This window comes from Arvicanthis niloticus, chromosome 2 (genome assembly GCF_011762505.2).
Source record: "Arvicanthis niloticus isolate mArvNil1 chromosome 2, mArvNil1.pat.X, whole genome shotgun sequence".
In the NCBI taxonomy this organism is placed as follows: domain Eukaryota; kingdom Metazoa; phylum Chordata; class Mammalia; order Rodentia; family Muridae; genus Arvicanthis; species Arvicanthis niloticus.
In genome coordinates this window covers 47,906,671-47,920,946 of record NC_047659.1, presented here as the reverse complement: position 1 = coordinate 47,920,946, position 14,276 = coordinate 47,906,671, and the positions used below count along the sequence as shown (strand labels likewise).

At 42.2% G+C, this 14,276-nt stretch overlaps 1 protein-coding gene across 3 annotated transcripts in view; it reads right to left on the bottom strand.

Annotated features, from left to right (window-relative positions):
* Positions 1-14,276, bottom strand: part of Map3k20 (mitogen-activated protein kinase kinase kinase 20) — a 156,721-nt gene that overhangs the window by 61,094 nt on the left and 81,351 nt on the right. For all 3 annotated transcript variants that reach the window (XM_034494192.2, XM_034494194.2, XM_034494191.2), the window contains exons 6-9: positions 11,768-11,796; positions 11,497-11,634; positions 5,778-5,864; positions 165-239 (exon numbers count right to left, since the gene is read on the bottom strand). In XM_034494192.2, coding sequence (XP_034350083.1) covers positions 165-239; positions 5,778-5,864; positions 11,497-11,634; positions 11,768-11,796 — 329 coding nt within the window. The remainder of the gene's footprint in view (positions 1-164; positions 240-5,777; positions 5,865-11,496; positions 11,635-11,767; positions 11,797-14,276) is intronic.

Below are 14,276 nucleotides of genomic sequence, written 5' to 3'. Positions count from 1 at the left end.
AAAAAGTCAATAATAATCACTTGATTAAGATATGGAGGGTGTCAACCTGGGGCCTTAGCCATCATCCCGGGGCTCACAGGCTTAGCAATTCAGTTGCTACCCCAAATTTTAAAACCTCAAAAATGAACACGAGGTTTCAGAAATGTGAATCATAGTGAACATACCTTGGCATCAGCTTCCCAACACTGATGGAGCAGCTCAGCAAAGCTTCTGGGGCAACTGCTTGGAATGGTTAATCTCTGCAACAAAAGAGGAAAACAGAAGAAAAAAACACGAGGTTACTCCTCCAGACAAGAAAGTGACCTTTGATGGGTCATCAAAGAGTTAATTTAGAAGCTTAAACAAGACACAGAATTTAAAGCATCCACAGATTAATATTAATGTATGACAGGAGAATTCATGTTCTGATCTGCCCTGCTGATCTCCCAAGGCTCCAACTTTCCCAAGTGGAAATCCTAGTAAATGGAAAAGTCAGGTTCATCGTGACAAATGCAGCGGAACAAACACAGCTACAGTGGGAGAGGGGCAAGCTGGGGCCTAACACTGTGTTTAGAACCACAAATTTATTACTGAGTTTTTATAGTAACTTAAGATCTGTGCACACCAGCCAGGTAACTAGGAAACAAATTGAGTCTTGGCAGTAGGTGTGAGGCTCTGAAACCATCTTTGGCACAGAAGATCACTCTGCATTTTCTCACTGGTAATTCTGAATGTGCCATTCAGAGTGCACGATTCATTTGACTTTACCTCTGGTCACACCCGTGTACTGAACCGGACTTGATACAAAACAAATTGACTTGTGAGGATCAATCCTACTCACACACCCTACAGTTCTGGTTCTCATAGAATATGACATGCCCCTATCTCGAGGAGGAATTTTTGTTTTAAAAGGCTTAGCGGTCCGGCCAGTAACTCATCAACAACACAATGGCCTGGCATGTTTGAGGCACTGAGTCTGATCCTCAACACTGTAAAGACAAATGCCAATCTTCATATATGGCAAAGTGTCATATGATCAGGAATTCTCTTGCAAGCCACCAAATCTCAAGTGACCCGTGTGTGTTTATGCAGGTCAAGTAAACAAAATGAAGTTTGTAATTTTCTGGACTTAGCTTCTAACTAAACTACAAATAAACAGAAAAAAAATTTTTTTAACAGTTTCCAAATACACCAGACTTCTCAAGAGCACAACAGCCACACAAGAAATCAAAGGAGACTGGTTTTACATTATTCACAAGCTAACTATGATTTCTGAGTACTGTCACTAGCAACAGGGCTGGTCATAGAACCAAGTCATTAACACAGCTTACTTCTACCCTGCTGTACGTGCAGCCACTCAATGTCATTTACCCACAAGGCTAAGCACCTTAAATGGCTACATCATCTTGTCTAGTGAGATTATGCCTAGCCCCTGTTTTCTGTAGGATTTTCATTTATTCTTTACATTGCATGGCTTCTCTGACTTGAAGCATGTTTCATGTGGGCAAGTTGAGTTTTTTTGGTTTTCTTTTCAGCAGAGCCAGGGCTGTCAAAGCAGTTGTTATAGAAAGAGCACTGGGGTTGGGTTGGAGACACACCCATGTCAGAGCAACAGGCACTCACCAAGCACTGGGCTGCATCCCCAGTGCTCAGGGTGTGTGTGGGTGGGTGAGTGGGTGTCAAGGAGTGAAGAACTAAGCACTGAGGTGTAAGTCCCTAAAACTGTTTGCCAAGGAAATTTTACAAATAGAAAATTTAAAACTCAAGTTGGCTGGATTTGGGTGAAGTTATACAGAGACCTAAAAAAAAAAAAAAAAAAAAAAAAAAAAAAAAAAAAAAAAAAAAAAAAAAAAGTTGTCTGGGCAAGAAAGCTGATAGTTTATACATCACATTATATCACATTGCATTAGAATTGATATAATGAAGATAATAAATAAGCAAGCTCTCCAAATTAAGGCTACGCCAGGCCTTGGAAACTCCTAGTCTTTTGACATCATAGAGGAGAATAATGTTTTTAACTGTTATTTTAGTATATTGTGAACTGCACATTTTTGATGGAGATTTAAGTAAAGTCAGTTGTTTGCTTAAAAGACAGAAGATGACTGGGAGTGAGAATGAGTAAAGGCACACTACAGTTGCTCGCACGCAGCTGCGTGTGTACTCCATACAAATGAACAGAAGGCTTGGAGGGACGCACTGCAGCATAGCCTAGTCTGTTTACCAATGAAGCGATGTCGACAGGCTAAAGGTCCTGTTGTCCTTTTTTTCTCACTGGGACACCTTCTCAGATACAACGTTTCAAACATTACACAAAGAGAAAAGTAATCTTAAATATCTAATGTTATCAAGTATTAATCACAGACTCAGATACTTTTATGTGAGGGATTTCTTTACTGCATCAAAAAGTACTTTAAAATAGAATCTGAAGTATTTATGTTCTGATTACAGAACGTTAATGCATTCCTAGTGCATGCAAACACATGGAAATGACCACATCTTGGTTCTATGTGGTGACACTATTTACAGCTTAAGGATTTTAGAACAAAGAATTCACATTTAAAAGTAGAGTGTCTCCCAATAACTAAACTAGGTAAGGTATTATTTTTAAAAAATATTTTTGCACCATTTTATATGTAAGATGCAAAAAAATTGTTGGTTTTATCTTTCTAAAGTTAAAGAGTAGTAGATTAAATTTAAGTTTAAGACTTTTGTGCTACACTCTATTTTGTGTGTGCGTGTGTAAGTGCACACCTGTGCCGTGGTGTGCATGTGGAAATGAGAAGACACTTTAAGAAAGTTAGTTAGTTTTCTCTTCCTACCATGTGGATCAAACTCAGGTCATCAGGCTTACTGGCAAGTACCTTTGCCTGCTGAGCCATCTCTCTGGTCCCAGTCATAATTGAAGTGTCATGAAGATTTTTTTTTGTATTAATTAATTTGCTATTTACAATGAAACACATTTATATAAGAATCCAAGTGTTTATAAAAGTAGAAATTATATTCTAGAACATTCTGTAGAAATTATACTCTAGAACATTCTGAAGGCCCACTGATTTTTGTGGAAATTAAAAAAAAATAGCAAATACATGTATCTCTTGTATTTAAAAAGTTCCTAGTAATGCCCTCTTAAGTTACTGTTTTCTGTGCAGGTTCACTGCTCCCTTGGGAAGGTGTAACAGGGTTTATGAATCCATTTTTAATAGAAGCTAATGTCAGAAATGATTACTCAAAAGCCTTAGTCTATAAGAGCTGAGAACAAAGGTCCTTAGATAGCGTGTTAGAAAGCATGACCTCTCTATAAGTTCAGATTGTGGAGCTGGAGATTATAGAAAGACTCCCACCTGGTTTAAGAGTCCTGGCCCAATCCTAACTGCTGTGTGGATGCCACTGCAGCTGTATATAAGGCGTTCGCAGTGGAAAGCTGGGTGAATGCTTTACATACTCCTAGGAGCCCATAATTATTTCAAAATAAAAATCTGTTTTTTTTTTTTTTTTTTTTTAAATTTACCCTACTAATTGGATATCGATGTTACAGAATGACTAGATAGGTCACATTAACAATCTCTCCTTGGCAGTTTAAACATCATTCTTAGTTAAATGAAGACTGCCAGAAATATGGAAGCCTTTCTCCAACCCAGTAACTGAACGTATTCAACAGTAAAGACAAATGAAATATTGGAAGTTGAAGAGGTTTTATGAGTTAGGCTTCTCGAAGTGAACTCACTCCCTGGGAATCGCTTTGATACTATGTTAGCAGAAACTGGTTGGGAACCGGTGCTTCTAACATGGCGAAAGGAAGACACCTTCTTGAATGGTGACACTGCAAATCCCATGGAGGCTTAATTTCAACATTGTCCCCCCACAAGTACGTACTTCGCAGAATGGGAAGAGTAGATAATTATCTTAAATCAAGCAGTTGTACTCTGGTTCACTGGCACGCTGAACTCATGTCACCGTGGGAGTTCCCTCAACTTCCTACTTCTTAGTGACCAGCTCAGGAAGTCCTTGAGCTGCTCATCACAACACACCACAGTATCTCCCATTGGCTCTAGGGCCAGGAGATGGTTGCCTTGTGTGTGATGTTAAGTTCTGCGGGTGTTGGTGGGAGCTTCCCAACCCTTAGGCTGGATGGAAGCCCATCATTCTCTTTGGCTTTAAATACTCAATGCTTTAAAAATGCTGATTGCAACCTACTCTGTCTTTCTCCAGATAAAGTATTATTGCTAAATACGAATGATTCTGTCAACTCTGGAGGATCTGGGTGACTTTCTAAAGCCTTTCCTGGCCCATCCCGTGTGGTGCAGAGATTGCACAGAGTCGCCCTGCTTCTGGGTCAGTAGAAGGTCGGAGCTGTCTTCACTTAGACTTGTAAACCTGAACTAAGCACCCAACCACCTCACTGGCAAAAGACATAAAACAGAAACAAGTGGGTCCTCATGTCCAAAATGATCAGTTATCCCATGTGAGGTCTTACTGAGCAGTGCACAGAAAATTACTATCGTCTAATTAAAACCTAGCAGCTTTCGTGGAGCAATGAGTGAGGCCTGGTCTTACACGGAAGTTCTTTTCGTCTCTTATGCTGGGAAGCCCTCTCCCATCAAATTCAGCCACCACTACGTGCCTCCCATCCTCAATGAGTCAAGAGGACAAATTAGTCCGGTAGTCCTGGGTTAATGGGATCCAGGAGACAGAATCTTGGTTTCTTCTGGTCAACAGCAGCTTTCTGATTAACCTGGCTTGCTCTATACTCACATGGGGGTGGGGCAGGTCAATCCAGTTCTGTTAAAGCGCTAAAAGGGACTATCTTTATACAGTCTCCACGTGGAGGTTATCTCACTGTAAGGTTACACTCGGCCTTTGTACACGGAAATGAAAATGAGGAAGTTCTGGGAAATAGGTGGTTTTGCCTTGCAGAGGCGAGTGTGCACGGCCACCACGCCGTTCATGTTCTCCTAGTGCTGTCAGATTGGATGCTTGGCCCTTATGCTGAGAGATTTCCATGGCTGTGCGTTTCAGTGGCAATTTGAAACCTTTCAAAATGTAGTTGCTGTCTTTGATATGGATGTGCCATGTTCTCTGATGTAGGCGCATAGGTCCAACTAGCTGAAAACCTCAATTTGTGGAAAGAAGAAAAGCGAGGCCGGGGACACAGCACACACGGTGTTTACGCCACTGAAGTTCCTTTGAAATGGAACGACTCTGCATGAAGAAGCCAGCGCTCTCGCCACCGCCTCGCCGATTCCAGTGAGGAGATCATCTTCAATGTAGTGCTCAACGTAGGTGGCAAAACTGTAATTTTTTCCCCTTTTTGAAACTATTTTTTCTTCTTTTATTTTTGAAATTCTCATCTAAGCGACAGTTTCTTGTACTATAGTGACTCCTGCTGGGAGAGGGAAGTTGAAGTAGCCGAAGGTCTCTTACAGATATATCAACTCCCGGCCAGGAAAAAAGATGTCCTAAACGCAGGAGATGCAGTTAAACTGTTCCCCTACCTTGGACGCAATGGCTTCTTTCATCACTAAGAACAAACCCCCAGGTTTTACAATTGAGACTGAGAAACTAGTACAGTACTTGTACAATTTTTGATCTACGGCGTCACGACGTGAAGCTGCAACAATTAGATGTAAAGGGTCCATTCATGAGGAATAACATCACTCTGACCCTTTGTGTTGGCTCCTACTGCTAATCTTTCCATAAGCGTGAACTTACTTTCAATTTGAAGAAGATGAAAAAGTCTTTTGCAAAACCCCAATACTGTTTTCTGATCTATGCACCTGAATGGAGAAACGGAGTCTTACCTCGTTTTTTTCCACTACGAGCCAAGCTACTTGTAATCCTTCCAAACCTTTAAAGGGGACCTCCCTTGTTAGCATCTCCCAGAGAACCTATGACAAAAAGAAAATGGAATTTTTATTCTGATACTTTATATCGGTATATTGCTGAGAATGTAGCTAGCACTTAATTGTATCCAATTACTAGATGTAGCCAACCATCTGTAGAAACCTCCACAATATATGTATATATTCATATACAGGACTTCTACCATATATTACATACGTTCATGTTCTTTGTACATAAAGAAAAAAATTTGTTTAAGGAATTGGAGTGTCTACGCTTAAAATTTTGTATTAGGGACTAAACTTGATCTTATGACTCCCCAGTATTTTCATATATTCCCACAGACTAGCTTTTGTATTTTGTTAGAGAACAGTCTTTATGCCTTGAATCTCAGATACTTTTTTTTTTATTAGGTAGCAACCATGAATTCAACAAACATTTTAAAGTTTAAATAAAAAAAAAAAAAAAAAAAAAAAAAAAAAAAAAAAACCAAACAACAAAGTCCCAGCTCAAATCATCAGCAAACTCATCTGCCCCAAGCTGATAGATATCTGTGAAATTATGACATTTAGATATTGTGATGTGAGCAAATTTCAGAATGAGCCATTCTAAGGGATCTATTCCTACATACATATATTATGTCATATTCTGAAATATAGGGCATGTTTAATAAACATATAAGCTGACTGTGTGCATGAATGAATCTATGCATCCAACTTTGACTTTGTAAAAGTCAAGCCAAGTGTGGCAATGACCATCAACAGAAATGAAACTCGTTCTAGGATGGTGGGTTTGGTTTCTCTTAAAACACTGAGTAATGGAGATTTGAACACCCATTTGCTTTCTCTTTTTATTCAAATGGGCATCCAAAAATTGGTTTTGAGACAAGAGACTGGCCATGTTGCTTGGGCTAGCTTTGAACTCATGATACTCTTCTTGCCTTAGCCTCCCACGTGCTAGAATTACAGGCATGTGTCACCACGCCAGCCTCATATCCCATGGCATAGTGTACCAGTACTTTACAAAGCACAGAAGCAATTCTAATTTTGTTAATAATCATAATTTGACAAGCACTATAATTTATTGAGGGCCTAATGTGCTCCAAACCCCCATTACATATGTTGCCTTGGTCATTATCAAGTCCTCTGATATCATCTTCAATTTATAGGTGAGAATAACTGTGTTTAGGAAAGTCAGATGAACTTGCCTACATACATCCAGCTACCAAATAGGTCAGCGGGGATACAAACTGCTCTCTTACTTGGAGGCTGTGTTCTCATCCCACATAATTCAAGGGATGCGGAATTGCTGGAGAGAGCACAACAGGCTCTGCTGTAGGCCCAGAGCTGAGGCAGATTCAGGGAGACAACTCTGCAAGGTAGGTTTTGCTCTCCCTTGCTGCAAACTCGAAAGCCTATTTCCAAATACAAGTCTAGATGGAAGGCACGGCTCTATTTGAGTAAGTCCTGTAAGCCTTAAATTGTATAGTCATTATAGCCTCAGCCAGCCCGCTGTCTTGTTCAAGTCATAGCATGTTAAATGAATGCTGGCGAATACAAAGATAATTAGCAAGAAAATCTTGGAAATTGGCAGATGCTCCTTAAGCAGGAGAGGAAAAAAAAATCCCCTGAAACCTCGTTGGGCTTTTAATCAAGTGTGTAAGGTACTTCTTCAGAAGAGCTACCGAATAATTCTATTTGAATACCACAAGTGATTAGGAAAGGTAAGGGGCACCCCAGAAGGGGATGATGCTAGTGCTGGCTGTAAGGAAGGGAGGGAAGAGTCAGCACAGGAATGCAGTCACCTGGCTACCCTGCCTGTGCAGGGGAGAGGCAGCACTAGGCTGAGCAGGAAATGAGGTCCCTCAATTTCCTGTGATCATCACTCTCTGTTAGTGCTGGGGATGGGAGGAGACCGAGGAAGAAGAGTGGAGAAATGGAGATAAGAAGGCAGTTTCAAATGCTTCAGCCTCGCAAATACTCAGGTGAACAACTCAGACCTCCCCTTTTCTAAGTTTGGGGGGCAAGTACAACAGGCACACAGTGTGTGGTGACCACATGTAAATCCTGCCTGGAGTCCACAGAGTAGACTGCAGCCCCCGGGACTCTGAGGCAATAACGTCGGAAAGGTATTTATTCTTCACTCTTTTAGACCAAGATGTTTGGCTAGAAAATATCAAAAGTCTAATCAATGAAGAGGTGTGAGCCCGAAACAGCTGGACTGTGTTACTCCATGTGTCTCTGAATAGCTAAGGTAGCCAGAGGAGGTGGCTTGAGGGATTTAAAACTGTGGGGACAGAGGTGCACATTGCCAGAAGCCTCAGGTTTTAGAACCCAAACAAGGTGTTCTATTTGGTTCCACTATCAGCACCTCCCTAGTTCAATTTAAGTCTCCAGATTTGGGGATGTACCCAAACAAATGCAGAACAAGCTAGGGGTGGCTTTTTAAAAAAAAAAAAAAAAAATTCAATAAAAATGACATTTGGCACAAGAAGTAAGTTTTTTAAGGAAGTCACTTGGAAGTCTAAAAATACATTAAGCTGATGCCTTAAAATTCCAGTTCCAAGGATGCAGGCCAAACACTGCTGTGATCTTTCACCTTAAAAATATTTTCCAACTCATTGTATATCGAGACGTCCTCCCAGTTAAGCTGCACTCACAAGGAAAATTTCTATTTTCAGTTTACAGAACAGAAACTTGGACGCCGCTGTGTATTTCTGCCTTTTCTCTCACAAACAATAGGAAGCCATTACCTGAGCCAGGCTGGTTCTGGAACAGCACTCTAGACAAGTTGCAGAGGCTGCCACGTAAGCTCCCTCTGTTGAAGCTGGCCTTGGCTGGAAGCTCCTAGGACGGTAACCCTTCCGCACTGCCACCGGGAAAGCTTTGTTTGTGGAGGGTGACAAGCCATGTGCTCTCACAAGGCTGCCTGTTCAGTGATCTGTGCTCTTCTTCTTAGCAGATCATCTACTAAGGGTGTACAAACATTTTGTAAAATGGAGAAAGGGCAACTGGCTGCCTAGCTCTGTTGCTCTGCATAGCAACAAGAAGTGTCTTTGAAGGCAGCGGGAGACTAGTTAGCTTTTGCCACGTGTCCAGATAAAATTCAAGTTTATCAAGTGGAGAAAGACTGAAAACAAAACGAGGTCTTGTTTTGTTTGGGTGAGTTTCAAAAATCAACTTTTTGATGGCCATGTTCTCTTAGCTTGAACTATGGCATGTTTTACATCCCTTTGGGAGGGACGCCACGATTCTGCATAACTATTGTCTTCTTAGGTAGGCGCCACTTTTGAAGTTTGAGGGTCACAGATGTCTATGCCTGACATGGCCTCGATTGGAGCAACTATGTAGTCTCTTTCTCTGATGCCTAACCTACTGGGAACTCATAACCAATTTTGGGTTTTTGTTTGTATAAATGGTTGTTTAAAACAAAAGGTTCTGGAGAGCAAGACTTGTATTCTCCCTCTCACTGATGGTGCTTGGTTAGAAAGGAGAGTATTAAATGCCACCCCGAATTCTTATTGTGAAATCAGCACGAACATACTTCTCTGAGGCTCTGCTGACAGAGTTTTCTGTGTGAGGCAAGCCAGCATTCTCAAACTTCACTCAGAGAGAAACTAATGGTAGATGACTTTATAACTAGTTATTTAATGCAGGGCATGCATGTGGTAGTCAGACAACGTGAGAGAGAATGTGTTCTCTCCGACCATATGGGTCCCTCTAGGGATTAAACCCAGCTCGTCAGGCTTACAGAAAACATTTTTTACCCACACTGAGCCATTTGTCAGGCCCATGCTGGGTTTGTTGTTGTTTTTAGATTTTTATTTATTTTTATTTTTTGTTACGTTTGCTTGAATGTATGTCTGTGTGTGACATGAGTGTAGTGTGTGCAGAGGTCAGAAGAGGGCGCCGGATCCCAGAGACTGGAGTTACAGTCAGTTATGAGCCCCAATGTGGGTGCTGGGAACTGAACTGAGGCACATGGTGTCTGAGTGTGTGTCTCTACTTTTGTATACACCTGTACATGCCAAGAGAGTTGCCCAAAAGACCCACGTGGTCAGCCATGTCACTGCCTCCCCCAAATCCCTTGTTCCACGGGAAGCTTGGCAGAGTATGGCACATTGGCATCTGTTCAACAGAATGAAATGAGGTTCTGGTACCGTTAAACATACAATGTAAAATTTAAATCAGCCCATGTTTGTGTCCAGCCCAGAGCTAACTCAGTAGGCAAACGTTTTCCCTAAAGTAAAGGACCATAAATTGGCAAGAGAAGACAATTTCATAGAAGTTTAACTTTTTCCTTCTGTAGTGCTGGGGACTGAACCCAGGGCTTATATCTGCCAGGCAGGTGGTCCACTGTGCAGCTAAGCCTGAGCACAAAAACTGTAACAAACTCCGTTTCCAGAATTTTCAGATGAGTGTATGACGATTACACTGTAATAACATGGAATACAGCCTGGGAAGCCAGTCTCCTCTGGGATTATTATTTTGTTTTCCCCTTTCTATCAGTGAGAAATGTTTCCTTGCTCTCAGTAGTAATGCAGTTTCCATTCTTAGAAACATTCAGAATTAAGGGGAATTAGATATTTAAAGCTGATACTACTGTATCCTCTAACCCCTCTGAAATCCTAGACTTTAGCCAAAAATATACAACCCATTCTTGAAATTGTTTTCAATAGCCATCAGAATTCTCCCGTGTATAAGAGGTACCAGGATTTAGGAAGCACTGGTCCACTGGAAAAGCTCCACACATAAGGACGCCACCTCATGTGTGGACTGAAGTAGGAAACGGGTGTGCCTGACATGTGGTCCTTTCTGGTCACACCCCTAAGGAAAAAGGGTGTGCGGAGGGGGTATCAGCTGTTTCTTACAGTGCTAGTGTCCTTCTTGCTAGGTAATGTGTAAGAGTGGAGGTGGCGTACATGGCACAGAGGGCAATGAGAGCCAGAGACTCAGAATTCCCCATGATTCTCTGGGTCTTTTAAAGGATATACAGCACTTTAGGGCAAAAAACAAAACAAAACAAAAAAACAAAACAAAACAAAAAAACCCAAACCAACCAACCAAACAAACAAAAAACAAAACTTCAAACAAAGGATTCCTGCCTGTAGCAGGAAATGCCCTACCAGAGGCTTCTTCCTCCCAGTGAACCTTCCCTAGCTGGCTCCTCCCTTGATTCTGCTCTTGCCCCCCCCCCACCCCCCCCACCCCCTCGTTTGCTTTCGCAGCATTCCTGGCAGGCCTCGCACTGATCAGCCTCTGTGTTATTTGCTTCTTGGAAGTAGTGATGGTTCTTCTTGTTGCAGGACAGATTAGCTCAGTCATAAGTGCTCAAAGCACACACTGGGACAGCTGGAAAGCCCCTCCCTAATGCCTCCACTGTAGATGACCCTCCTATCTCAGGCACTACCAGGTTGAACTGTGGTCACTTTTTCTCTAAGCTCTTGGCCCTTTCTTCCTTTTTTTTTTTTTTTTTTTTTTTTTTTGTTTTTCGAGACAGGGTTTCTCTGTGTAGTCCTGGCTGTCCTGGAACTCACTCTGTAGACCAGGCTGGCCTCCAACTCAGAAATCTGCCTGTCTCTGCCTCCCAAGTGCTGGGATTAAAAGCGTGCACCACCACCACCCAGTGGCCCTTTCTTCCTATGTCCTTTGGTAAACGAGAAATGAGAAATGTACTCACCACGCCATAGGAATACGTGTCACAGGTCTCAGACACAGGGAGACTCTGGATAACTTCTGGAGCCATCCATGGGAACGTTCCAACCAGGGACATGTGTGTTGTGTGGTTATGGAACCGAGAGGCACCGAAGTCACAGATCTGAGGACACAGGAACAAACATCAACTTTCTACCCAGTACTGACGGGAGACTGTTAGTCACAAAGCTGTCATCAGAAACGGATAACCCTCTTCAAATGGAAAACAAACAAACAAACAAACAAACCAGTCCTACCTTCAACACTCCGTCAGCAGCGATAACAACTGGAAGAAAATGGAGAGAAATTATGATAACCATTTCTGTTTGAATCGTCTTAGCAGCGGAAAAAGCACAGCATCATGTTCCTGACTTAGAAACCACTGCATTTCTAACTTCACAATATAAGCTGGGTGTGGGCGTGTGTACCCACAATCCCAGGCTGAGGCAGGAGGACTACCACGAGTTTGAGGCAAGCCCGGGCTATACAGCAGGAACTAAACCTGTCAGGGATTCATAAGAAGACCCTGTTCCAAACGCACACATTCGTATAAAGCAGGTACCTTAACTAAATGCACACGTTTGTATAAAGCAGGTGTCTTAAAAGCCATTTTGAGCAGGGCCTCATAGAACTAAGCTTTTTAAAAGTTATCTGTCTTGTAGGAAGGAAGTCTCCAATTCAGTACATATTTTCACTTTATGCTTTATGATAAAAAATTCTGTCTCTCTCTGTGTCTATTTCTCTGTCTGTCTGTCTGTCTGTCTGTCTGTCTCTGTCTCTGTGTATGAGTAATGCCTGTGTGTGTGGGTGTTCTTCCCAGTTGAAGACTAATTTGCTGAAAGGTGAAAACAACACTTGCTCACTTATTCATGCACCTATGTGCTTGACGACAATGCTGCTGAGTACCTACTGGGGTCAAAGGTCACCGCTGCCTCTTCTCTCCTCTCACGAAGTCCACAGTCCATCCGAGAGACCATTAAACATCCACAATAAAGTGGGGGTAAATTGTATGATGAGAGAAGGAGCGTTAATAAAGAACCAAGCAAGAGGAACATCTAAGCAAGCCTGGGGAGGTTGGATGAGGTTTTTGGCAGGAATGGATGCTCATACTAAGACTTGAGGACAGGAAGAGGGAAGCCTGGGAGGGCAAGCAGTTTCACCTATGAAACACTCAGGTGCAGGGGTAAAGGTGCAGCCATTCTGGAAGACAGAAGCCAAGCCAGGAAGAGGTCTTGTGAAAAATGAAAGGCCACAAAGAATGTGATATGGAAGAATGACAGGAGGGAGACTTTGAGGGCTGACGGCCAGCATCACAGCACAGAACAAGAGGCAAGAAGTGGGCTGAGCATGTGAGTGGCCGTGGTCCGGGAGAGACATGGTGCGTCAGTAATGGTCTGTGAGAAAGGATGGGAGACCAGTGGGCTGAACTGAAATATCTAGGCCTGGATCAGGGGGCTTGCGGAGCAGCAGAAAGAGAGGGAAGGCTCAAAGACAAAATCCTGAAACCTCTGGCTTAGGCATCTGACACTGCAGAAAAGGTAGGAGTGGTTTTTTAAGGCAGGAGGGAGAAGACGAAAATGTCAGGTTGGACAGAAGACATTTAAGCCCATGTAAAAATATCTGTACAGTCTGTCTAATAAACAGATTTGAAGCTGACATCAGCTTAGGAGTGTTGCTATGGAAGGGGGACTTTTATGGGAGTGGGAAGGTCAGAGAGAAGACCAAGGACAGAAGTCCAGAGAGGGTTTCCGGGATTTGTGTAGTAAGGTGCTCAGTGCCTTGAGCATGATAGACCATCAGTACAGCAGATGTTACAAGTGATTTTGGTAACAGGAGAAATATCCTGTGTGATCTAATACATATAAATAGTCTCAAAGTAAATGTGGAATGGCAAGCGATGAGCTTCATACTTTTGCAAATAAAAATGCGAATAAATATTACTGTTGTATTCGGTTGTTCTTGCCTTTTTCCTGACATAATACTAGCAAGTGCTAATATTAAGAAACTTAATATGGGGGCTGGAGAGATGGTTCAGTGGGTACAGAAGCACTTGTCATGAGAGCCTGGTGTCCCAAGACAGCTCCAGAGACCCAGATAAAGATGGAAGGAGATAACTGACTCCACAGTGCTGTTGTCTGACTTTCAAGGGACGTCATAGCACACGCATGCACACAAATACACACCAGACACACCTACACACTAATAATATGGGTTTATTTGTATTACCTTTGTTTATTCGCCTTCTCTGTGTGTACATGTGTTGGTGCAAACAGGCAACAGGATACACACAAAGGTCAGAGAACAACTTTTGGGAGTTGGCTCTCTCCTGTCACGTGGTTTTTGGGGATTAAATTCAGGTTCAGGCTTGGTGGCAAGTGCCTTTACCCACTGAGCCAGCTTGCCAGCCCAGAACTAAAGTTTTCAAAAATATTACAGAAGACAAAATCTCACTCCTCCTCTCAGTAAAAACAAATTATCAAGGTTAGGCTGGGATTCTTTTGTTAATGAATACTCTTTCTTTTTAACTACATAACTTGTAAGTTTTAAAAATGAGAAATTCTGCCAGGTGGTGGTGGCGCATGCCTTTAATCCCAGCACTTGGGAGGCAGAGGCAGGCGGATTTCTGAGTTTGAGGCTAGCCTGGTCTACAGAGTGAGTTCCAGGACAGCCAGGGCTACACAGAGAAACCCTGTCTTGAAAAAAAAAAAAAAAAAAAGAGGAATTCTCCATTGTTATATATAGTTTTCATACTAACTACATGGGGTT